The 23,607-nt window shown below is 57.5% G+C and overlaps 1 protein-coding gene across 4 annotated transcripts in view; it reads right to left on the bottom strand.

Annotated features, from left to right (window-relative positions):
* CTDP1 (CTD phosphatase subunit 1) overlaps positions 1 to 23,247 on the bottom strand; it is a 57,359-nt gene extending 34,112 nt beyond the window's left edge. For 2 of the 4 annotated variants that reach the window (XM_058691751.1, XM_058691752.1), the window contains exons 1-8: positions 22,586 to 23,247; positions 12,412 to 12,495; positions 11,670 to 11,763; positions 10,313 to 10,441; positions 7,430 to 7,580; positions 4,906 to 4,996; positions 2,959 to 3,125; positions 612 to 1,598 (exon numbers count right to left, since the gene is read on the bottom strand). In XM_058691751.1, coding sequence (XP_058547734.1) covers positions 612 to 1,598; positions 2,959 to 3,125; positions 4,906 to 4,996; positions 7,430 to 7,580; positions 10,313 to 10,441; positions 11,670 to 11,763; positions 12,412 to 12,495; positions 22,586 to 22,890 — 2,008 coding nt within the window. In that variant the 5' untranslated portion in view covers positions 22,891 to 23,247. The remainder of the gene's footprint in view (positions 1 to 611; positions 1,599 to 2,958; positions 3,126 to 4,905; positions 4,997 to 7,429; positions 7,581 to 10,312; positions 10,442 to 11,669; positions 11,764 to 12,411; positions 12,496 to 22,585) is intronic. The other 2 variants (XM_058691749.1, XM_058691750.1) reach the window with 2 other exon arrangements.
* Positions 23,248 to 23,607: the final 360 nt, after the last annotated feature.

The raw sequence follows: 23,607 nt of genomic DNA on the forward strand, positions 1-23,607 counted from the left end.
GCCTGGAGCATCGGGGGCGTCCCTGCTCAGAAAACACCATGCTGCGGTCTGTGAGGACCGTGAAGAAACGGTAATTGTTTTGTTTTTTTCTTTTAGCAACCAGGTGGTTTTTCCTGACTCCGCCCATTACTGGGGGGGGAGAGGGCGGGCGGAGAGGCCCGTTCTGTTGGCTGAAATTCCTGCAGCCTGAGCGTCTGAGAGGGACTTTCCTACCACGACTTCAATTTTCACTTTTTGGGTTTCGATCCCTTTTGACTTACTCGGTTCCCGCCAGAACCCGTGTCCGGTTTTCAAACCCAGGCCCAGCCGCCCTCTCACCCGCTGAACCGAGCACCCAGACCACCGGTAACCGGGCTCCCCTCATGCTCACCTGACTCGCGGGCGCCACCCACTCCAGAAGGAGCCAGACTACAGGGAGCGTGTGGCGGTGACTGGGAGGCACACGTGCACAGCACACACCCACACAATGCCACACGGGCACAGAAACAAACTTCTGAAAACTCCCCACGAAACGAGCAGACGTGCTCGTTCGAAGAGCGGTCACCCGAGACCGACGCGGACGCGCTCGGCACCGGGGGCACCACGGGCAGGACTGGGGCACGGGCGCTTACCTGCCCTCGCAGCGATTAGGTGGGTGGCCCTGTCAGGGTCGTCGGGGTCAAGCACCAGCTGAGTGAGGATCTTGGCTCCAAGGGCTGTGGCGTGGTAATGCTCCCGCGTCTTCTCGATGGGGAAGTTTGTGGGGTGCAGCCCGCTAAATATTATGGCCACGTCTGCCAGCACCCTGCTCTTGAGCTCAGGGACAATCTTGCGTATGTCGGGGGGTTCCTGGCTGTCCCCGCGGAGGTAGCGGTCGTACTTGGCGTAGTAATCAGAGTGCACCCGAGCGAGGATCTCCTCCAGGTAGACCAGGTGGTCGTCCTCATCCGTGTCCTCCTCCTCCTCCTCCTCCTCCACACTCTGGTCCAGGGACTCGCCTGCCGTGATGCCCGACTGCTCGCTGTTCTGCGATTCGGTCTCGGCCTCCTTCCTGTCCGCAGAGCCCCCGCCCAGTCCGCAGAGGCCGTCCCGCTCGTCCTCGTCCTGCGCATCCAGATGCTCGCCCGGGGCAGACTCTCCACACGGACTGGCTCCTGCAGGCCTCTCCCCTCCCGGACCAAGAGGGCCTCCCCGCTGCGCCACTTTCCCTGCATCTCGTGAGCCCTGAGGCCTTTCCAGGCCCTTCCTCTCCCCACTTTCGCCTTCAGAGGATGACTGGGCGTCCGACTCGCTGTCACTGGAAAGGTCAAAGTCCAGGTCACCACCTGCCGTGCCCTGAGCGGGCCGCTTTTCCAGCGATGTCCGACCATGTGGCTGAGCACATGCTGGGGGTCCCCTGCCATCAGCCAAGGGGCCATGGGTGGCGGGCCGGGCGCCTCTGTCCTCCTCCTGCCCAGGCAGGGGCCAGCCCCCCCGTGGGGAGACACCCCCGTTGAGCTCCCTCGTGGGTTTCCCAAGGCCGTTACTTTGCTCGACCCCAGGGATTTGCCGTCCCTCCTCAGTCTCCCTGACGGACGGAGTGTGTTCCGCGACGTCGGCAGCTTTAGAAGACTGAGTCACTACAGGTGCACACAAAAGGGAAGGGGACCGGTATTTAGCGTTCGCTTGTCAGAGCAATGGCAGTGCGCCGTGCGTCTGCTCTCACCACGCTTCCAACCTGGGCTCGGCAGCCTGTGGCCTGGAAGGACCAGACAGCCGATATTCCAGGTGTGTGGCCATAGATGGCCACTTGGTTTTGTTTTTTTACAGTGGTTTAAAAATGTACAGAACACTGCTGGTTTCCACGCTGTGGGTGGACGGCCCGTGGGCGGCACCCCCAGCCCCGCTCTGGCCGCGCCATCCCATCTGTGCCCCGCAGGAACGCCCTCAGGTTCCACCTTCTCCTGGCCTGCACCTCCAGCAATCACTGCCCACCTCAGAACATCTCATGAACTAAAGATCATCAGAAACACTTCCAACCAAAACTCTGGATTTTCTCCAGACAGACTCTGGCTTCAAGCTCACCAGACAAGCGAAGCCGTGTGGCACCCTGAAGGCTCTGGGCCAGGGCACGGCACCACCCACCAAGGAGCTGGAGGTGCTACAACCCACAGCTCATGCTTTCCAAGGACCGCGATGGCCAAGTTCCCAGCGTCCTGCTTGTCTTCTCAGAAACAAGGATGGGGCATCCGGGGGGGGGGGGGGGGGGGGGGGTCAGTCGGTTACGCATCCAACTCCTGATTTTGGCTCCGGTCACGATCTCGCAGTTTGTGGGTTCGAGCACCATTTCGGGCTTTGTGCCAAGAGCATGGAGCCTGCTTGGGATTCTCTGTATCTCTCTCTCTCTCTCTCTTTGCCCCTCCCCTGCTCACGATCTCTCTCCTCTCTCTCAAAAGTAAATAAATGAAAATATTTAAAAAAAAGAAAGAGAACCAGGATAACAAGTCTCAGATGTACTAAACTAAGCAAATTCCTTAATCTTTATTCAATTAGGAAAATATTTAGATTAGTGCTATTTAAAAAAAGAAACCCAAGGGGCACCTGGGTGGCGCAGTCGGTTAAGCGTCCGACTTCAGCCAGGTCACGATCTTGCAGTCTGTGAGTTCGAGCCCCGCGTCGGGCTCTGGGCTGATGGCTCGGAGCCTGGAGCCTGTTTCCGATTCTGTGTCTCCCTCTTTCTCTGCCCCTCCCCCGTTCATGCTCTGTCTCTCTCTGTCCCAAAAATAAATAAAAAACGTTGAAAAAAAATTAAAAAAAAAAAAAAAAAAGAAACCCAAGTGGAAACCAAACATTGGTTTGGTTGTCGGTCTCAACTACTGAAATACAGACAACAGAGCGAATCTTGGACTGACAGCAGCCGCGGCAGAGACGGGACATGGGACACGGGACACACGCAGGGAGGTCAGGGCTAGCTACTCCTCTCCCGACCAGGTCACCCACCTCTCCTCCTCGCCTGGGACTCCCGTGACCCAGAGGGAGCATTGATGTCCCCTGTGCCCTGGAAGTAGACATATTTCTTCACGGTTATCAGGTTGGGGGCAAACTTCCAGACATCTTCCCGGTCATCAATAATGCACACCATTGAGTCTCCACAGGGAAAGAGATTTCTGGAAGTAAAAATGCACCAGAACTAGCACACTTTACAAAAAATAATCAGAGTCACGATAATCTTTTCTAGTAGCCAGTAGATCACAGATTAATCAGAGACAGCCGGAAATCGCACTGCAGGACTTTGGTTTAGCTCCTATTTAAACTCTCAAAGTTCCCAGGTGAAGTCAGATGGCAGCAGCTACACTTTCTCCACCATCTGTGACATTCCGCAAGGCGGAGCCACGGCGCAGAGAGGTTAGCGTTTGGGGGCCATGCCCCCATCCTGGGCAGCCGGCAGACACTGCACAAACGGCCACGTCCCAACACATTTACAAATGCAGGTTAACGAGCCAGTGGCCAGCGTGCTGCTGCCCCTCCACAGGGAAAGGCTTCCAGGTCAAGGCGGGAGGACATGACCTTACAGCTCAGCTATCTGAAACAACAGTTTCCTGCAGCGCGCCTGCGTGGTCTCTTTTTGAGTCCAAAAATACTATTAGAACGCACGGGGTCAGCAGAAACGTTACCAAGGGTCCTGGTACCCTCACACAGCCTTGTTAAATTCTATTTCTGTCCCCAATTCTGAGCTTTGGACAAGCTCAGAGGACTCAAAATTCAAAGCGAATTTGTTCTTGGATCTGGAAATAAACTCGGGGGGACTGCCGAGTTCTCTAGTGGCTGACGGCTACAACCACCCCGGTACGCACGTTCACGTGTCCAAAATTATTATTACTCGGAGTCTGTTTCCCGTAGGTAAAATATATGGCAGCTAAAATAATGACAGAGTTGATGCTTTCTGGCACCTGTAACTCTAGATGAGGGAGATAAAAACTGGGAAGAGAGCCCTGCTGCCTGCACCTCTGTGAGCCACGTGCCGGTCACCTGCCGGGGAGGGAGCGGGCCACCTTTCCCCAGTGCTGCTGCTGTAGGCAGCCTCCCCCCGAGTCAGTCGCTGACAGCACCGCTCATCGTCCTTTGTTTTCATCAGTGTGACGCTAACTAGCAAACACAGTATCTGTTTCTGAAAGGAGTGGTCATTCTCCTCTTGGCTCCTACGGTCTCGAATAGGTCTGGGGCGGCGGGGCGGGGCGGGGGTGGGGTGGGGGGAGGGGGGCTGAATCTGAAACACGGAACACTCCATGAGGAAGCCCAGCAGTGGCAGCGAGGCCACAGGCCTCGCTGTCACTGCCCAGGTATCCTTAGGGAGCAACATACAAGGAAACAAACTACAGCTGATGCCGTATCGTGATGGGGGGGCGGGGGCTATCTTTCCGGGGAGAAATGGGCCAAGTCCTGAAATGTCCAGGAGCCTTTGGATGGGGTGGGAGCGCCCGCTCTAAGAGCAGAGAGTGGGACAGGCAGGGGCCCATGGTGGTGCCAGGAAGAGGTGGGAATGTGACTCCAGATCTGATGAACCAGCAGGACTCGCGGCGTGCAAGCCCCTAAGGAAATACCAGCCCCTCCTCCTCTCAAGCTGTGGTGCCTGGGAGGGCTCCGATCCCCTGGCTTGTCACCTCCCTCGTCCCTCACGTCCCAGCCCGGTTCTCAGCTGCCTTCCCCAGACCCCCGACTCCTGGGGCCCCAGCCAAGCCCCACCCAGGAGCCCACCACTGCCTGGATGCTCGGGGAGTGGGGGGGGGAGGCAGGGTGGTGGTGGTAAGACAGCAGGCTTTCTGAGTGCCATGGCGGGGGGCGGGGGACGAAGGAATGGGGGCAATAAACCCAGAATCACGGGTCTGGTGCTCTCTCCACCACAAACTTCCCAGTGAGCCCCAGAGATGAACACAACCAGGTACGTACCTAAGGTTTCCTGTTTTAGAAAATGGGTCAATACATTCATCCCTCGATAATATTCGATGAGAAAAAAGCTTCTTCTCAGGGTCTAAAAAGCCTTTGGAGAGAAAACAAAATGAAGGTCAGACACGTGAGCCGCAAATGTCCTGCTCCGCAGGTGGTGAAGCCCCTGCTGTGCTGTGAGGACAGCGGGGACACGAAGCGTCACACACGGACACCAGCCGCCCTCGTTTTTCCTGGTAGGACCGTGATTCACTCGCGGTTCCTTTCACCGTGTTTAAAGGCGCGGGCTTGTGGAGCGCTCACTGGATCTAACCCTACCTGGAACTTGGCTGAGGACAGCAGATGAACACGGCTCAGCAGCACGCCCCGGGGACGCTTGCGGTGCGCAGGGCGACGACATGTGAACACAGTCCTGCGGCGCGGGGGGCGCCGGGACCGAAGGGTCCGGCTGTGCCGCCACGTGCAGCTTCCCCGCACCTTCGGCTGTTCGCGAAGCAGCGAGCTGGGCGCCGGGCGGCTTCAGGCCCATCCGGCGACACGGCCGCGCCCTCCGGAGACCCCTTCAGGGCGTATCCCCTCATCGTTGTGAAGGCGGGCACGGCAGCCCACCTCCACAACTCGCTGTCGGCCGGGACCCCAGGACCGCCAGACACACCCCATCAAAGCCAGGGCGCCCCAGGGCCCTGGCGTCTGCACCGCGTGCCCCACACCGCCGTGCACGGGGCCTTCCACATGGCACTTAAAGGGTTTAAATCTGTGCGTTTATGAACAAACACCACTCGGAGAAGAAATGTTACAAACGTACGTCCTCACGAAGTAAGAAAAACCTAAGTCCCATACGAACACTGATGGCACTCAGTGGCTGAACCTGAAGCCTCTCACAGAATTATTGGAATCTCTACAGTAAGTGAAAAGCACCTCAGACGCTTAACGGTTTTATCCGAATAAAAAGAGACGTATCCTGATCACACTAAAAACATACACTCTGTGAAAGCGAGAACTTCCAGAACGTGAAAGGTGACAGGAAGAGGAAGGTGTAGAAACCATGGCTCGAAACTGGTGAAAAACCATGGCAGGGCCCCAGCAGTCTCCTGCCAACAAGCAAGTCCACCCACCTGGTGCCAGAATGCACCCACCCGGCCCCAGGGCCTGCCTGTGCCAGCGTCCTGCCCTCTCAAGGCTCGACCACCTCAAAGCCACGTGGGGCACTCGTCCCTCGGGCCACGGGCTTCCTCCCAGGGCCTCTTGCGTGCGCGGTGCCGTCGCCAGTGCTGGAGGCAGCCACGCGGTGACTGTGGGTCCCCCGGCCTCAGTGCTGCTCGGCCGAGGGGCTCTGCACCCGTCTGTGCGGGGACGCTGGCCCACGGGAAGGAGAACTTCCTGCCACGTCTCTGGATGTGGACTCTCAGGCACAAAGCGCATGAGGCGCAGAGGGCACAGACGGCCTGAGGCGGGCCTCGCTCTGGAGGGCTCAGGCCCCCCGGGAACATCCTCTGGACTGCCAGGGACGCCTCCCCCAAGCCCTTCTATTTACACCGGTGTTATCTTCTCTACCCCATGCAGGTCCTCCTGATGGAGGTCCAGAGAGATGCCAAGACTCCGCAGGGGAAGGGCAAGTCGTCCTGTGCCAGGAGGCAGCCTGAGGGGGGCACCCGAGGACCTAACCGCTCCTCCACCCAGGGTGCTGGTGCTCACTGGTACGAGAGCTCCACGGAGTGGTCCCACCACGTTCGCATCTCAGGAAAGTTCCTTCTTGCACGAGGAAGGAACTTCCGCACACAGCCGATGTGCTCGTGGTAACAACCTCCTACGGGGCGCTAGGTGTAGAGGAGAATTCGGAAGTCATTTCTCCGTCAACAAAGACCAAAACCAACCCGTAAAAATATTTCCATTCGGAAGTACTTAATTTGGCCACGAAGGTGCTGTGAGCACCTACAACGCAGGTGCCAACGTCCACGGTTGGTCAGGGCGGACCGGGCCCTAGCTGCCCCTGGGCGGGGTGAAGGCCGGGCCCGGGGCTCCGCCCCCAGCCAGGCGGGCCACTGGTGGGCACCACCAGGGACACCTACGCACACACGAGGCACACGCACGGCCAGCACGCAACCACTAAGCTGCACCAAGACAACAGGTTAACACTAAGTCACCACGTCATTCATTTACAAATAAGAGACAATCGTTTTACCTGCACTTAGAGCGTCAGTAAGCAACACGGCTCCAGAGGTGTTTCCAAACCAAAACAAAAACACCCTGAGAAGGCTTACGTAGCAAGTTTCTACATTTCCACACAGCTGCAGTGCTGACCAACCTTCACACCAGCCCGCGGCATGCACCTGACCAGAGCGGGGGTGGCCTGCCCATTTGGGGAGGCAAGAGCTAGCTCGGGGACTGGGAAGGAGCCTGGGAGAGCTTCGTGTGTCCCCTCGTCTTTAAGGATGTCACTGAAAATGAAGAGAGACCTAACCTACTGGGGACAACGCCCACGCAACGCGTGAGTCCGGCACGGGTGACCGAGGACTGAGCTGCCCACCTGCGATGGTGTGAGCGTACAGCCGGCTCCCAAACGTGAAGACGTGTAGCTCGTACAGCCTGGCGATCTTCTCCAGGAACTCCCTGCAGTGCGGACGAACACGCGTGTGCAGCATCGGCTCGCCGCGGCCCAGCTGGAAGTGAAAGATACCCTGGAAGAACAGGCATGCCCGGTGAGAAGGCATGAGGCGCCTGGACGGCAACCTCCGGACTGCGCCCCCCGTCCCCCGCGGTAACCACCCAAGACACTGTCAATGACGGTCCCGGCAGCGAACCCACCCACGTCGCCGCCTGTGATGAACCGCCACGGTCACCACGTTCGGCAACCACGGGCTTCAGCGGCGTCAGCAGATCCTCGCACCGTTTGGACCGTGGTCTTTGTCTGTTAACAGCAAAGCAAGGATCTGTGTCCTCAAACCCTAACACTTGCCAAGTAGCACGGCCACGGCGGATCACTTAGAACAGGTCTCCAGTGATCCACGCATGATGGTCCTCCCCCCCCAAGTACTGATGGGAGTAAACCAAACAGTCCCACGGAACTTAATCTGGCTCAGTGACTGCTTTAAGATACGGGTTTACTAACTTACAAATACAACACCAAACCTGAAATAGTATTTCAAACCACTTTTAGTAGATAGGTAAGATTAGTAATGCCAACAAGTTACACGTCGTTAATATACAAAGAAACTTATTTTCCTTAGGAAACTAAACGTTGATCCTTTTAATCCCTATTTATCATTAATCTTCTCAGTAAGATAACTCTGAAACACTGAAAACTAAAAGTAAGCGACCCTGGGCCTACTTAACTTTTTACTAGCTCTAAAGTGGTCAAACCCTTCATGAAGCAGCTGTTCTGTTAAAGCATTTTGGAGTATGGAATTCTAGAAATTACATTCCGTGTCCTCCACAGGTGCATATAAACGTCCTTAAAAACACAAGTTCAGATCGCCAAAGTGAAGAGTTAAACACATCTTTCTAGACATCACAACAGGTGTGCGGGTGCACACCTGAGTGCTGGGCAGAGCCGGCCCGCAGGTAACCTGTGGGCACAGGTGCGGGTGGAGCCACGGAGGCCAGCCGGAGCTGAGGCCCGTCCACGTGGATGGGAGGAGACCTTCACCTTGCAGATCACACAAGCCAAGGAACAGGCATGTTACGACGAGTTTAAACTGCTGTGAAATGAATTAAACGTGCCGACTTCAAAGGCACAAGGAAGCCCAGAGCCGGCTATGGCCACGTACACACAAGCACATACGTGCAGAAACTACTGCTTTACATAAAGTTCTCCGACTCTTTTTTTTTAATGTTTATTTCTTGAGTGAGAGAGAGAGAGAGAGAGACAGACAGACAGAGAAAGAGAAAGAGAGAGAGAAGGGGAGGGGCAGAGAGAGAGGGAGAGACAGATCTGAAGCAGGTTCTGCACTGACAGCAACCAGTCCAATGTGGGGCTTGAACTCACAAACCATGAGGTCATGACCTGAGCCAAAGTCGGACGCTCAACCGACCAAGCCACCCAGGCGCCCCTGAAGTCCTCCAGCTGTAAGATAATTAAGCAGAGTTGTTATGAACGAAACAGTCGCAGAGTATTTACTAACACCTTATGCTGCACACAAAAGTATATGGTGATACGAGATGTTAGATAGTGAAAAAGTGCTAATACAACTAAAACGTGTGCTGCTGGGGCTCTTGGTGGCTCAGTCACTTCAGCGTCTGACTCCTGATTTCGGCTCAGGTTATGTTCTCACGGTTCGTGACTTTGAACCCCATGTTGGGCTCTGTGCTGACAGTGCGGCCTGCTTGGGATTCTCTCTCTCTCTCTCTCTCTCTCTCTCTCTCTCTCCAAATAAATAAACTTAAAAAAAATACACGCTGTTTTATGGGAGACAGAACTGAAGTGACAAGGACGTTGCTGGAGGACAAGTTCTCCGCTCATGAGTAGGAGATCAGTCCTCACCGTCAGCAATGTACGGAGGCAGAAGTGACTCTGCGCCCTTCGGGACTAGCGGAGATGGTCCACGTTTGCGCCTGTGTCACCGGATTTATTCACGAGGCCAAACTAAAACGGCCTGGTGTGTTCCGAGAAAAGTTTGCAGCGAACCCCCCCCACGACCGTGAGCAGACCTGTCCTGCTGCTCTTGGGGTCTCACATCCCCGGCTGCTGGCCTGTCAGAGGCTCTCCCACCACGCGCAGCCACAGCCAGGAACTGACACCTGCAGGCACCGACAACAGTCTGCACATCAACCCCACCAACGAAGACTTTAAGTAACTGACCACGTCCACGCCGGTGAGGCCTCCTTAGTCAAGGAGGCAGAAGCTGGTGCCAGCCTTCAGACAGCCATCCGTAACGGGCACGGCTCAATGCCTTGGGGAGGGGCCAGAAATTTAAGTCCCCAGGCTCCATACAGAGGAAAGGAGCGAAGGGTGGGAAGACGCTCGACGTATACTCAAACACGGTTCCGCCCCTGACCCTTTACTTTCTCTGGAAATTTAATTTCCCGGAAGGATTTATGCAGAGCGGACCCAGCCTCTATCTGCTGTCGTGAGTGCAGGCCCAGGTACCCACCTGCACCGCTGCCCCCAGTGTTCCAGGTACTTCTGGAGGTGTTGCCGGCTTGTGTCCCCCCCCCCCGACCACTCCTCCCTTGCCGTCTACCCCACTGTCTACCGCTGGGCCTTGGGTCCTCCAGGCCCCGAACCCTCAACCTTCCTGACTCATGGGACCACGTGTGGACCAGGCACCGGAGGGTGGGAGCGTGCCTCGGCACCTCCCGGTGGGGACCGGCTAGGGGAAACGGCCCTGAGAGCATGGGCCCTGGACTCCCGCCCCAGCCAGCCTCCTTGGCCCAAGAAGCGTCGCCGAGAGGAGCTGCTGGGGCCGCTCACTTTGTTTGACATCTGCTGGCAATGCTGTTCTGTCGTGTGGATCAGCGTCTGGTCCAAGTCGACCATGAGCACCAGCTTTCTGTTTCGATGTAGCCGCTGCTGGTCTTGCCTTCCCAGCTCCTTGGCTTGCTGAAGCGAAATAGAAAGGAAAGTCGGTAAGTACATCTGGATCCAAAACAAAATTCGATTTTGTCAGGAGAAACCAAAGGAAGCCGGGAGAGGTGCTTCGAGGCTCTCTGCACGCCAACACAGCACATGGGGCCACGCTGCCCAGACCCCAGCCTCCCCAGCCAGTCCACTGGGTCCAAACTCTGATGACGTTATGATTTGTGATCGTAATCCTGTGACTTAACATGTAAACCAATGAGAAAAGAAATGAAAAGAAACCGGTTGTGTCCGCAAAAACAGACGGGGGCACACCACAACAGACTCTTAACCACACAGAACAAACTGAGGGTGGCTGGCGGGGAGGTGGGTGGGGGAGGGGCCCGGTGGGTGGCGGGCACGGGCTGGGATGAGCGCCGGGTGTGGCCCCTGAGTGACGCATCACCGGAGTCTACTCCTGAGACCAACACTACGCTGTATGTTAACCAACCAGAACTTATATAAATTTTTTTTAAAGCACAAATCTCATCAAATCGTGACTGAAAAAGTTTCACCCGCCACCTACATAAACGGGCAGCCGGGAGACTGGTCCCCACCAAGAGCTGAGTCTCTGCACAGCCCATCAAGGGCTTCATCCTGGTGCCTCTCCCTCACCCGCCATTTGCACCCCTGGCCTATGGAAACGGGGGTCAGGACACCCCTGACCCACACTGCCCGCGTGACTTCTGAAATGCAGGGGAAGTAAGGGCGGTTTCGTGCACTAGGTCCGTGGGTACGGGGATGCTCGGGGACTGCCCCACAGGAGGGCCGAACTGGCGTGCTCTCCCGTCCCCTCCCTGCCCCCACATCCGCTCCGCCGGCGCTGCCCGCTCAGATCCGACGCACAGCTGCCTGCTCCCAGCCCTCAAACTGCAGCCTCCGGCAGCTTCCGGCCTTCCCCTCGGTCGGCCTCCCGGACCCACCGCTTCCAGCCACGCACCGGGGGACCACGTGAGCCACAGCACCCGGGAGAGCTCCCGGCTCCGAAGCCGTGAGGCCAGCGCGTCCCCGGTAAGCAGGACCCTCTGGGAAAGCAGAAGCAGGGGGGCGGCACGCTGCTCACACACCGCCGGTCCCACCAGCGGCTATGACGCCCGCAGACGCAGTACTTTCTGCAACCGTCCTCTGCACGGCACAAGGCCCACACGTGCTCCTTGCCGTTCTCCGGAGACGTTCTGTCCGACACGTCGCCCCCGCCAGAGGCGGGACTCACCTCGGAGCTCACCATCAGCTCTGGGACACTGTGCACCATGGACACTGTGGCCGTGGACAGAGGCACCTGCTGCTGCCCGTTCTTACTCTGCAACCTGCACACGGGAGAAGGGCCAGACGTGAACACCCTGAACGAGTTGTACACAGAAGGCACGCAGGACCGTGGGTGACCCCACGACCCACGCCCAGAAAGCACCCGGGGCTTCCAGGGTAGGATTTTAATTCACACTTCAGGTGAGGCTCACTGCTAGCTCAGTGCAGCACGTCCTTCTGCGGCCAGCTGCTGAGAGGCCATCCGGGGTCTGACAACAGGCCAAGTTCTCACAAAACACGAAGGTCTCTTGGGAATGAACTGTGACGGCCACACTGCAACAGAGGCCCTCACCTACGCAAACACAGGACAGTCCGCGCTGCTCTGCACAGACAATGAGCGCGACCGCACAGCACTGGTGGTGAAGGAGCCCAGGGAGTGGGGCAGGGGGGCCCGGGGGGCCCGGGAGGATGTGCAGTGTGCTCGGCGGGGAGGAGAAAGCAAACCGAGCACGCCAGTGACCATCTGACGTGCTCCATGCTTTCGGGACTTATGGAAATAAAGCCAGAAAGGACACCTCCCCGGGAGACTGCCTCGGGTCACCGGACACAGCGGGGTGCCTGAGGCCGCCCGTGCCGCTTCGCACCCGTAGGTCACGCCACCTCCAACGCGGAGAGGCGCCGCCTTCCACCCGCAAGCTGCCAGGACTTACTGGGTCAGGTCTTGGCCACACTCGGCACACAAGCCTTTCATGACAACCGGGTGGCTGCAGCCTTCCAACCGCACCAGGACGGTCCTAGAAACAGAGGCGAAGACGGTCCCGCGTCAGGAAGGGGAGAAGCACAATCCCCTGGTTGACCACACGCCCCGAGGGTGTACAGCCCCCGGGGTTCAGTACCGATCTTCCCAGCAGCCCCCACCCCGCGGCCGGGCTCTGCTTCCGGGGCCGGAAAGGAGGGCTTCTCGCCCACGGGTCCCCACGGGGCAACCCAGAACCCACGCACGACAGACGAAAAACTAGGCACGTCCTGTCGGGAGAACTGACTCGGGACGACGTGAAAGCCTAGGGTATGTGAAATATCGACACTCTCAGGCTTCTGAGAAACCATTTAAAACACGGAAACCTAGGGGCGCCTGGGTGGCGCAGTCGGTTAAGCGTCCGACTTCAGCCAGGTCACGATCTCGCGGTCCGTGAGTTCGAGCCCCGCGTCAGGCTCTGGGCTGATGGCTCGGAGCCTGGAGCCTGTTTCCGATTCTGTGTCTCCCTCTCTCTCTGCCCCTCCCCCGTTCATGCTCTGTCTCTCTCTGTCCCAAAAATAAATAAAAAATGTTGAAAAAAAAATTAAAAAAAAAAAAATAAATAAATAAAACACGGAAACCTACGCTAACGTGGCAAGGAGCAACTTGCTAGAATACCAACAACCAACCAACGGTTGTCGTCTCCCAAATATCGTTCCCGGTCTACAGAGCGGCTCTGATTCAGTGCAAGTTTTCTGACGGAACTCCTGTAGTATTTCTAGTTTCCACCCCACGCCACGATTTCCACACAAACCCAAAGGCTGCATGGTCAGAGCTCTGGAGGCCCTGTAACTCGGGACCGCGGGAGTCTCCTGCCCCTGACCTAGACCCGGGGGGCGCCCAGGCGGCGGTCAGGCCAGCATCTGGGACGCGGGGCCTTCCTGGGTGCTTCCTCACAAAGCCAGGCCACACGGATGGCCACCCAGATGGCCCCAGAGCTTCCGGACCCAACGGCCTCCACGGGCGCACGGCTGCCAGGGACGGCACCCCCCCCCCCCCCTTCCACACAGGGCCTCCTTCTTCCCCTCCTGCCCGCCTCTGCCGCTCACGACCGGGTACGTGGCGCCCCGACGCCGCTGTGTGTCCGCAGCCCGGCAGCCCGCTCGACCGCAAACCAAGCGCAGGGCAGGGCCACACTCTGCCGCCTGCCTCTTCCCTCTCCCTCTCCGTGGGTGCGCGCTCCCGCCTTCAGCACCATAGCCACCTCTACCTAGAACCCACCGCCTCCCCAGTCCTCCGCCAACCGGCCCAGAGAGGTCTTCGGGCTCTATATTCCTGCCGGCAGGCCCCGGGGACCCCCCCCCCCCCGCCCCCGCCGCCCACCTTCTCTGGGTGCCCTGTGCGTGTCTCTTCAGCCTTCTGCCACCAGGCCCTGTGCTGCTGGCGTCCGGAGCGGGCGCTCGGGTCTGGCCTTCCCCACCTGCCCGGCCCCGCAGCACCTCGTCCCGCCAAACCCGGTCCCCACTCACGTCCCTGCAGAAGAACCCTTCCTTCATCGTCCAGACCCCACCCCACCCCCACCAAGCGGCTGCCACGGTCCGGGCCTCTTGTACCCCAGCCCTCACGGCGGGCACCCCCGAATCAGCCCTCCCTCGGACAGCCGGCTCGGCTCCTGCCACACGAGGGACACTCCCTCCCACGGAGCTACCCGCTGGGTGGCCCACCTGGCGGACGACCCGCTGTTCAGACTCCGTCCTGCCGGGGCCCCCTCCTCGCCTGTCCTGCTCTCCTGAGTGCAGGCGGGGAAGTGATAGGTCCAGAAAGGCAACGCGTCTGGGAGGACATGGGCAGAGCCGGCAAGGGGACGGCTGTGCACCTTCCCAAAAGTCAAAGGTGTAGGTCAATTGTTGGCTGATAGGGTTTTCCGGGGGTCTGTCGGGCCTTCTGGACCCTGGCAAAAAGCTGCTGGTTGCCCCCTGGAATGCTAGGGGTAGGTTTTAAAAATGCTGATATTGCCTATGTTTTAATTACAGGTTCTGGGGACCTACAGTCGTGTAAGAAGGCGCAGGCCACCCAGGCACCAGGAGCAGAAGGACTCCAGTCTCAGGTGCGGTGTGACCTGCTGGCCAGGCCTCCTTTGTGGACACGGCAGACAGGCACGACGTGAAAAAGCCAGTCTGCACTTACCCACTTCACTCGTTTCTCTATGCAAACTCATGGCTTGGGGAGTATTTTTTTCAGGAATCCCCAAAAACGGGAAAGGAAGATTTCACCGTCTCCTAAAACATTAACCCGAAGACACATTTGGTGTCCAGCTCGAGCAATAAACAGGTCGAAACACTTTGTGAGGTACGTGTTTCCAGTTGGCAGTCAGCTTTTGCGTTTTCTTAACAGTGGGTTTTGAAGATCGGGTTTTAAATTTTAACCCAGTCCAATTTATCATATATTTTGCGTCCTTAAGAAATCCTGGTCGTGCCCAGGTCACTGACATTCAAGGGGAGTCCTGAATGGGCAGCTAATTCTAGAGGATTGATTCTCCTCCAGTAGAAGGAAGCTTCTAGGACAGCCCCCCTTCCAGGACAAGGTGACAGGAGGGTCATGACAAACCAAGAGGAAGCAGGTGCGGGATGGAGAGGGGAGCCAAGGCGAAGCCACACAGGTGAGGCACAGCTGGCTTCAGATCGCCCAAGCTGAGAGCACATGGAAAGAGGCAGACTTGAGACCAACCATTCAAGGGTCCAGAGCCCTGAACGCAGCAGGGAGGACCCACAGGTGGCGCCGCGAAGGTGCCAGGAGCGGGGCGGCAAACGAGCTCTAAGTGCACCAGTGAGGGCAGGAGATGCCAGGAGAAGTGAGAGCCGAGGGACCCAGGAGCGCCGTGGACACTCGCAGCGGTTCTTGGAGTGAGCCTGCCAGGGACCAGGCACGAAAAGGACAAGTCTGCCTAGAAAACCAAGCGAGGGAGGCACAGGCACCACCAGCTGCCCACACAGGTGGACGTGTGCCTGGACGTGGACAGGACCACGGAATACAGGTCTCGTGGGCTGCTTATCCCAGGCTAGGGCTTAACTCCTGCCAATAAAACAGATGGCAGGCCTTTGGGGAACCCCAACAATTAAGGGACAGGCGGAAAACAGAATGCCAATTAAAAAGCAAAATCATCATCACTTCTCGGCCTTTTGGCTAAGATCAAGCGTAGCAGAAAACAAAATCAGTGCTCGCAAAGGCTGAGGAGCCGGGTCCACAGCAGACACTAGGGAGGGAACATTCTGAGAAAGGAGTATCAGTGTTAAACACCCTGAAGAGACACCAGACAGCATTAAGACACACACCAGGACGAAGATGTCCACATCGTGACTGTGGGTGGTGCTTTCCAAGGCACACACGTTTGTCAGAACTTGCCAAACCATGCAGTTAAAATGCGTATCTGGTACCGGCAGACCACCAACTAACGAGGACACGGCCACCAAACTTGGTGATTTAGGGCTGCTGGTGGCCTTTCCAGAGGACCCTGTGGCAGAGCACCGCAGCGAGGCAGAGAGGAGCACGTGGCTGGTCCCCGGGCACCTGCCCTGCGGCCCAGCCCTGTGCCCCCAGCACCATCCGGTCACCGGGGGGCTCTGCACGTCACCTGCGCAGAGCAACCCAGGCTAAGGGAGGCGTGCCATCCAGTGTCACGGCAGCCGGCCTCCCTAGGACCTCGCCATGCCACTCCATGGCCACTCAGTTCCCACGTGCTCCACCAGCGGTGTGACCCCCGAGTGCTGCCGGAGGTCCCCCCGACACGGGGGCTCCCTCGGCTTAGACCAGCCTGCCATTCGCCACCTCTGCCTCTTCTTTCTATCTGAACCCATATCCGGAGCCACACCTCCTCCCGGAAGTCCTCTCAGCTCCCACCGCACTGCGTGAAGCGCATATGCGCTTCGCCGAGCCATCCCGTGAAGGCCCAGAAGACACAGAGTCCTTGCTCTGTCAACTTGTTTCCAAGTCCCAGGCAAAGCCTAGCTGCCAGCAGGCAACCGGGAGGCAGGTAGGGACGAAGGGGCAAAGGGGTGGGGGCACACACTCTAACCACTCCACACGCCCTTGGCAACGTGGCCTGAACGTGTACCTTACTCTACAAAGTCTTCTCTCTACAGATGACATTAAAAGTCATGTAACTTTCTGTGCCGCAAGGAGCTTTGCCTGTCTTATTCCACAGAGCAGATCAGGGCTCAGTCACTTGCTGCGTTTGCTCCCCACGGGAAACTGGGCCTGGAGACGCCTCCAGCTGTCACAACCTGGGGGCAGCTACTGGCATTGACAGGGAGGGGCCTACTGGGCACAGGATACGCCCTTGCAAACCCCAGGGCAGATGATAAGCACACGGGGTGTCAGCTTAGAAGCCCTTCCTGGTGGACTATCCAAGGCCACGTGCCTCAGCAGCATCCATCCACCCCCAAGAAGAAGGCAGTCGGTGACAGCCAGGAAGCAGGTGCAGGGGGCCCTGCTCTCAAAGGCACTTGGGATGACTCGAATGACCCCAAACACCTGAAAATATTTAACGTTGAACAACGACTGGCACACGAAACGGACACCACACAAAGCTTCTATGAGGACCCCCTCTGTGGCGACGCTACACGTTGTCATCATGTGACACGTGTAAGAGCTACGTGAATGACTCACAAATCAGCCTAACCCCCCCACGAGATGCCTTCGTTCCAAAACTCGACACCTCTCTCTGATGTAAAAGAGTCACCCATAGTGTTCAAAGCTCAACGCTCCCTACTGTGAATACGAACAGAGAATTTTCCTATTTACTAAATTTAGACACGAGGTCTCCACCTAAATCCACCCTGGCGATGTCTGTCACGTTACACCCGACACAGACGTGGGATCAGCACAGGCGGGTGAGTCCACACAGCAGGGGGAGGAGGTATACCATCATCTGAGGCAAAACCAAATGCCCCTCAATCTTCTCAGACGACCCAAGTCCGAAAACACTAACGTGCCGCCATCTAGCAAAGTGGCCCCCAAGCCAAGCGACGTGACAGCAGAAACCCACCACTTGTAAATCCATACAGGGTGCCGAGGCCACACCTGCCAGGCGAAGGGGGGGAAGTGATTAAAAACGCAACACGGTCTCCACACACAAGGGAGGAGCCACGTGTCTTCGAAAGACGTTTCCGGCAAACGCTGACCGAGGCTGAGGTAAAGAGATGCCGTGTGCGGCCGCCGAGCCACCCCAGCTGGTGGTGTGCCCCTCAAGACAGTTTCTGGAGTTTGCTGCAGCCCAGGAAGGAGAGCAGGAGAGCTGCACACCGGACCGGACCACACGGGACACACACACACTGCACACACAGCACATGTGCCCGAGTGCAGCACATGACGACTTGTGACTGTCACAAAGGACGGAGACGTGTGGCCAAGGTAACGAGCTGTCTGTCCCCCACCCCCTTCCCATTCGGCCACACCAACACTCACATGTGGCCCAGGGGACAGCAGCTCGGAAACATCTCATCTAAATTAAAAGGAGGATAAAGAGACCCTATTTTCTTCTGAATTAAAAGGTCATTCAGAACTGTCTTGCGGAGTCAGAGCGGAGCTCAACGTTATCGGTGGACTTCTTCTGCATCTTTACAAGGGCTAAAAGGATTCTCAAAAAAAGTAACGGATGGCCAAGAGAGAGGGAAAGAGTGTTTTTAAGAGGTAACAGTAATGCCCTTTTTCGGTACATGATTTCATCTGCAGACACTGATGCGAGAGGGATGAAAGGCAGGCAGTGACCCTACTGTTTCTACCCTCAACCCAACAAAGAGCCAACACCACCACACCCTGCGGGGAGGGGCATGCTGTGACCTCTAGAGAAAACACTTCACCCGGGAGACCAGCCCCAGAATGTCAAGTCAGTCACCAGTAAATGCTAACTTTCCTGGTTTGTCCTTGAAAAAAATCCATAGGAAAATCACGACGCGATTCCTAAAGAAGTAATTTTTCCCGAAATACACAAATATCGAATTCTTCCTGAAATTTCTGCACACATCAGCTTTTGTGTCTGCTCTGATGGGAAGGTCCGAGGGCACAGGAAGAGCACAGCGTGAGGAAGCCGGGCACCCTGACTCTCTGCTGGCGGAGCCAGCGCTATCGCAGGCTGGGTCTCACCTTCCGTCTTCCCGCGACAGGCCAGGGCGGCTCACAGCCCTCCGCCAAGCTCTAAACACGGAGCTCAGCACACAAGCGCGATGGGCAAAACGTCACTTGTGCTCCCGGATCTCGGTTCCTAAATGTCAGTCTCCATTAAAAGGAAGCACAATTTCTTGGAGAATGGGGTGATTCCAGAGCTGGGGAGCAGGAGCCTAAATACCATTTGTGTCAGAAAACACGGCCACGCGCCGACCCAAGGGCCTCACCAGAGGAGTCAGCGTGAGGGGCTCCCGCTGGCCAAAGCTGGGACAACGGAGCACTGAGAAAAAAATGGTAGTAATGGACTACAACCCATTGAATAAAACAAGAATCCCAGAGGCTACACTATTAAATTAAGGGTTCTTACAGTAGAAAGCCAACCATAAATGGAGAAGGAACAACGAAAGGCTTGAGAACATCACCACTGGACAATCCTGATAAAAAACAGGAAATTCAGACAAGAGTCCTCAAGATGCCAAAAATGATGGGCGGCCATTTGATGAGAGAATTTAAGATATTTACTGAGTAATAAAGTATCTCTCACAAGATGCTGAATGATTACGACAGGAAAATTTGTAACATTTCACCGGAACAGATGAGAATGGGACAGACCGAGGCTACCTGTCGCCCGACAGGCCTGCTCGGGACACGCACAGGTACCCAGGCAAGCCCTGCCCAAATGCACACGGCGATCGGAACGGAGTCAGTCTGCAAAACCACCAGCTGACGAGAAGAAAACGGAGGACCAGACAGGAGAACCGCTCGAGGCCAGAGATCCAGGAGCTCAGACGGCTGAGCCTGACACAGGACCTGTGTTCTTTCGCTTCCAAGGACATTACTGGCCCATCAGGGGAATCCAAAGAGCAGAAAATAGCCCAGCATGGATGTTATTTCTGATTCTGGCCGCTGCACCGTGGTTAGGTAAGAAAATGTTATTTTGAGGAGACATCTGCAACGTCCTCAACTTGAGGAAGATACCGCGTGTGAGGAAGAAGGGTGAGCAGCTGTGGCAGCGTCGTTAGGAGAGCCACGTGACACCTGGAGGAGAATTCCTGGCACTATTCTTGCACCTTTTCTCTAGGTCTGGAATTACGTCCGAAAAGAAGCAAAAGAGTACCCTTGCTTTGATGGTGAATACCGCAGGAGCGGGGGAGGTGCCGGCGACGAGGCAGAGCGGCGGTGGTGGCCACAGCGTCACCCGCTATCGTTCAGGCTGGGCGCACGCTGAAGTCAGAGCGGGGACACAGCTACTTCACACAACCTCGGCCACCTGTGGCCTGGTGACGGAGCGTGTGGTTGGAAGAGACAGAACCCACAGCATCCGAAGAAACTAAAATAGGAAGACTATCCACTCTCAGTGCCCGCGGCAACCTAGAGTCAGCCACTCAGGTTCCGCGAGGAATTCCTTCTAGAATTCTCTCAAAACTGTATGAGCTTCCAGTGGGTCGACTACGATTTATTAGACAAAACTCCATTCCTCTAACGTGTTTCAAAAGCAAGTGCTCCCCTGTACCGCTGGGCTCAACAGGCTGGGAAGGACTCACAGAATTTCAGCGTCGTCTCCAGTCTGCGCCTCAGAGGGCCACCAAGGTCTTCAAGGCAGCATGCCAGCAATCGTAACTGCTTCTGGTCTTACAAAGCAATAGCCCCCTCCCCACCCCCCACCCCGGTCTCCCCATGTTGGTCCTGCCCCACCACCAGACTTGTTCCCTGAGTATTTCACACATCTTCCCCTGCAGACTTCAACGCCTCCCAGTGAATGACAACGGACATAAAAGGAGACAGGTGGGAAAGAAGGACATTAGGTAAAGTAACAATTAATAGACTGAATTTCTGACAGCGGCTTGTCCTAATGTTTTCAAGTCAAAATAATTGTAATCCACGTGAAAGTTACAAAGACAGATGTGTACTCTCATTCTGTCTCCCTCCCCACACTGCCACCCCCTGGATGAAAGGTGGCCTAAGGAGAGAGCAGCAGGGAGGAGGATGTAAACGTGAAGCCTCGACAAGGCAGCGTGCTCAGCGTGCCAAAGCCCCTTGGGACCCCAGCACCCTCCCTATCTGAGAAGAAAGGATTCGGTTCCTACCTCTACCTGACAGCAAGCACAAAAACGTTCCTCCTACTATCGGCCAAAACGATAATCTAGTGATGAATTCAGGCACACCCAGAAGCACTATTTCTAAGTTCCTAGAACTGACTGTTCGCTGCCTGAGAATAACCACGGACGTGGATGGGACGAACCCTGCTGACGCCAGCGAGGATGAAAACAAGGACAACGTCGAGCAGGTGAGCCTGGCTGTGCCGGTGCCTCACCTGTGCCCACTCACCCCTGCGCGCCAGGAGCAACACTGTCATCGGGTCCGCAAAGAGCCTTACGATGAACCACGGCAGTAAGACACCCTAAACCCCAAATGCCAAAAACACAAAAAAAGAAAAACTCCCTACTGAGAACTTGTCATCAGGTACGTTTCTTTGCTGACTGGTGAGATTAACGTGTTGGGTTACTCTGATTTGCTAGTCTGGCTGATGGGATCAAAGCATAACACATGGAGCTTCTCACTGACTAGTCCCTGGCCCGCCTGGGCCCTAATGGCCTTTTGTGTACAATGGGAGGAACAGAAAGACCAGGGCCTGACCTGTCTGGGCCTCAGTGGCCCTCTCTGTATAATCAGAGGAAGACAAGGACACGAAGAGCCCTCCACTTTAGGAACTTTCTACACAGCCTTCTACACCAGCACCGGGCTTCACCTCCACAACTATGGGCTCATGAGTTTATACGCCCAAGCGGCGGTCAGGTGAACTCTGACTTCAAAGTAATGAGGACAGCAAACCACAGTGTGCCATATACACACAGCCCAGTGAGCTTCTTCCTTCCAAAGGAGGCCGGCCAGACGGCTCCGGGGAGGGTGCAGCCCCGAGGCAGCTCCCATCCCACCCTGTCCATGCTCACTGGGCAGGCGCGGGCACCTTACCCATAGGCCACGGACCAGAGTGCCGTCTCCAAACGAGTGGGGAGAAGTGCACACAGGAGGAGGCTCCTGGGGTTGGGATGGAGGCCAGTCCTAGCCCATTCTATGGAAGGGGAGCAGATTCTCAACAGATGCAGAGGCAGTGCAAGCCACAAGGAGAGGGGCAGAGACCAGAGCACAACTAGAGGGCCAGACTGTGCCCAAGGGGACCAGCACCTGACATGTCCCATGGCCCTCGCAGAAGGAAGCTGTGAGCCAACCACTACAGCAGGAAGCAGGAATGGTCACCTGCCCGGGTTTCTGTTCCAGACAATAAAAACAACCACATGAGTCATGTCTATGTACACACCATACCCACACACCAGCCCAATCTCCGAGCACAACACTGGTAAAGTCACACACGAGGTGTGGGTGGACAGGTTCGCCCCCTAAAAAGAGAAAGGCCCCTTTATGTGATTAAAACGGAGGTAACCAACAGCTAGAGTCTATCTGAGGAAAGCATACTAGTATATGTACTATTTTGTTACCCTGAACTAACTGGGCTGCGGCTGCACCCCCCTGAGCTATGATGCAGAACTGCACCCGGCTTTACAACCGCGTTTCTCAAGGTTTACGAGAAGCTGAAGATGTGCACCCCACCCCCAGCAGTTTACACTGCGATGACCAGCGTGGAGCGTGCCTGATCGTCCCGTGCTCACTGGGCAGTTAACTTACAGACGCGGAGTCCTGCTGGGGGCGGGGGGGGCACCTATCACAGAAGAACAGAATCCGCCTACTTCCTAAAACTGCAATTTTGCCAGCTGAAAACGTTTTAAGTCATGTTTCGGAACGGTTAAATCACCACAAGTAGTGACTATCGTCCAGCTTTAGAAAGACACGCAGATGCACAACTGCGGTGTGACCCACCCACCAAAGTTCTCCCCGAGCTGTCCCTCTAGCTTCGGCACCGGGGACCCCTTCCTGCCCAGTGCCCGGCCCCGGCCCCCTCCAGGTCCCGCTCCTCCGACCCCACTCACCCAGGGGCCACCACCTGGCCCGGCTGCGCGCACAGCTCCCGCACCACGCCGGCGCGCTCGGACCTCAGCCTTCGCTCGGCTCGCACACAGCCCCCGGAGCCAGCGCGGGCAGGGGCGGGACCGGCGGGCGGCGCGGAAGCGGCGGCCTCACACACGGCCAGCACGGAGCCGATACGCACGGCCGCGCCCGCCGCCACCTTCCACTCGAGCAGGCGCAGCGGCCCGGGGCCCGGGCAGCGCACCTCGGCCACGGCCACAGGCGGGCCGCCCTCGGCGGGAAGAGGGCCCGCTGAAGGCGCCTCCATCGCGGCCGGGCGGGGTCGCTGTGGAAAGGGAGGCCGGGCGGGGCGCTCAGGGCCCGGTCCCCATCGCGGACGGGCGAGCGGGCCGGCGACCCCGGCCCAGGCAGTGAAGGCGACGGCGCTGCAATTCGCGCTCCGGCACCGGCTTCCACCCGCCGCCCGGCCCGCGCCAACTTCCGGGACAGCGTCTGACGTCGCGTGACGCTACGTGCGTGCGCCGCGGGGCCCGTGTGTAAACACACGCCTACGCGCAGCCCGGAGAAGCGGCTGCGCCGGCCGCGGATGCCTGCCGCGTCCGGGGCCGAAACATGTTGTTGGCCCGGCCCGGCGGGAACAGCGTGGCCTCGCCCCATGTGCCCCGGCGGCGTGGGGCTGCGGGTCCCGGCGTGCAGCGCGCGCCGCTGCCCAGAAACCCCGGCATGCACTGCGAATCTCCACCCCTCCCGGCGCCGCCCCCCCCCCCCCCCCCCCCGGTCCCAGAACTCCCTTGGTGCGCGGAGGCCTAGGGTCGTTAAACTATGAGTCCCAGCATGCAGCGCGGGCTGCTCCCCGCAGCCCAGTCACGTGCCGAGGCCCCTTTTGGAGACTGCGAGTCCCGGCATGCAACGCGGATATCCGGGCGCTGCGGGCCCGGCATGCCGTTCGCCACCCGGGGTCAGAGGGCGGTGGGCGTCCCGCCCAGGTCGTTGCCGGACTGCGGGGTTGAGGGCGCGGGTTGGG

The sequence above is a fragment of the Neofelis nebulosa genome, chromosome 11 (genome assembly GCF_028018385.1).
Source record: "Neofelis nebulosa isolate mNeoNeb1 chromosome 11, mNeoNeb1.pri, whole genome shotgun sequence".
NCBI lineage: Eukaryota > Metazoa > Chordata > Mammalia > Carnivora > Felidae > Neofelis > Neofelis nebulosa.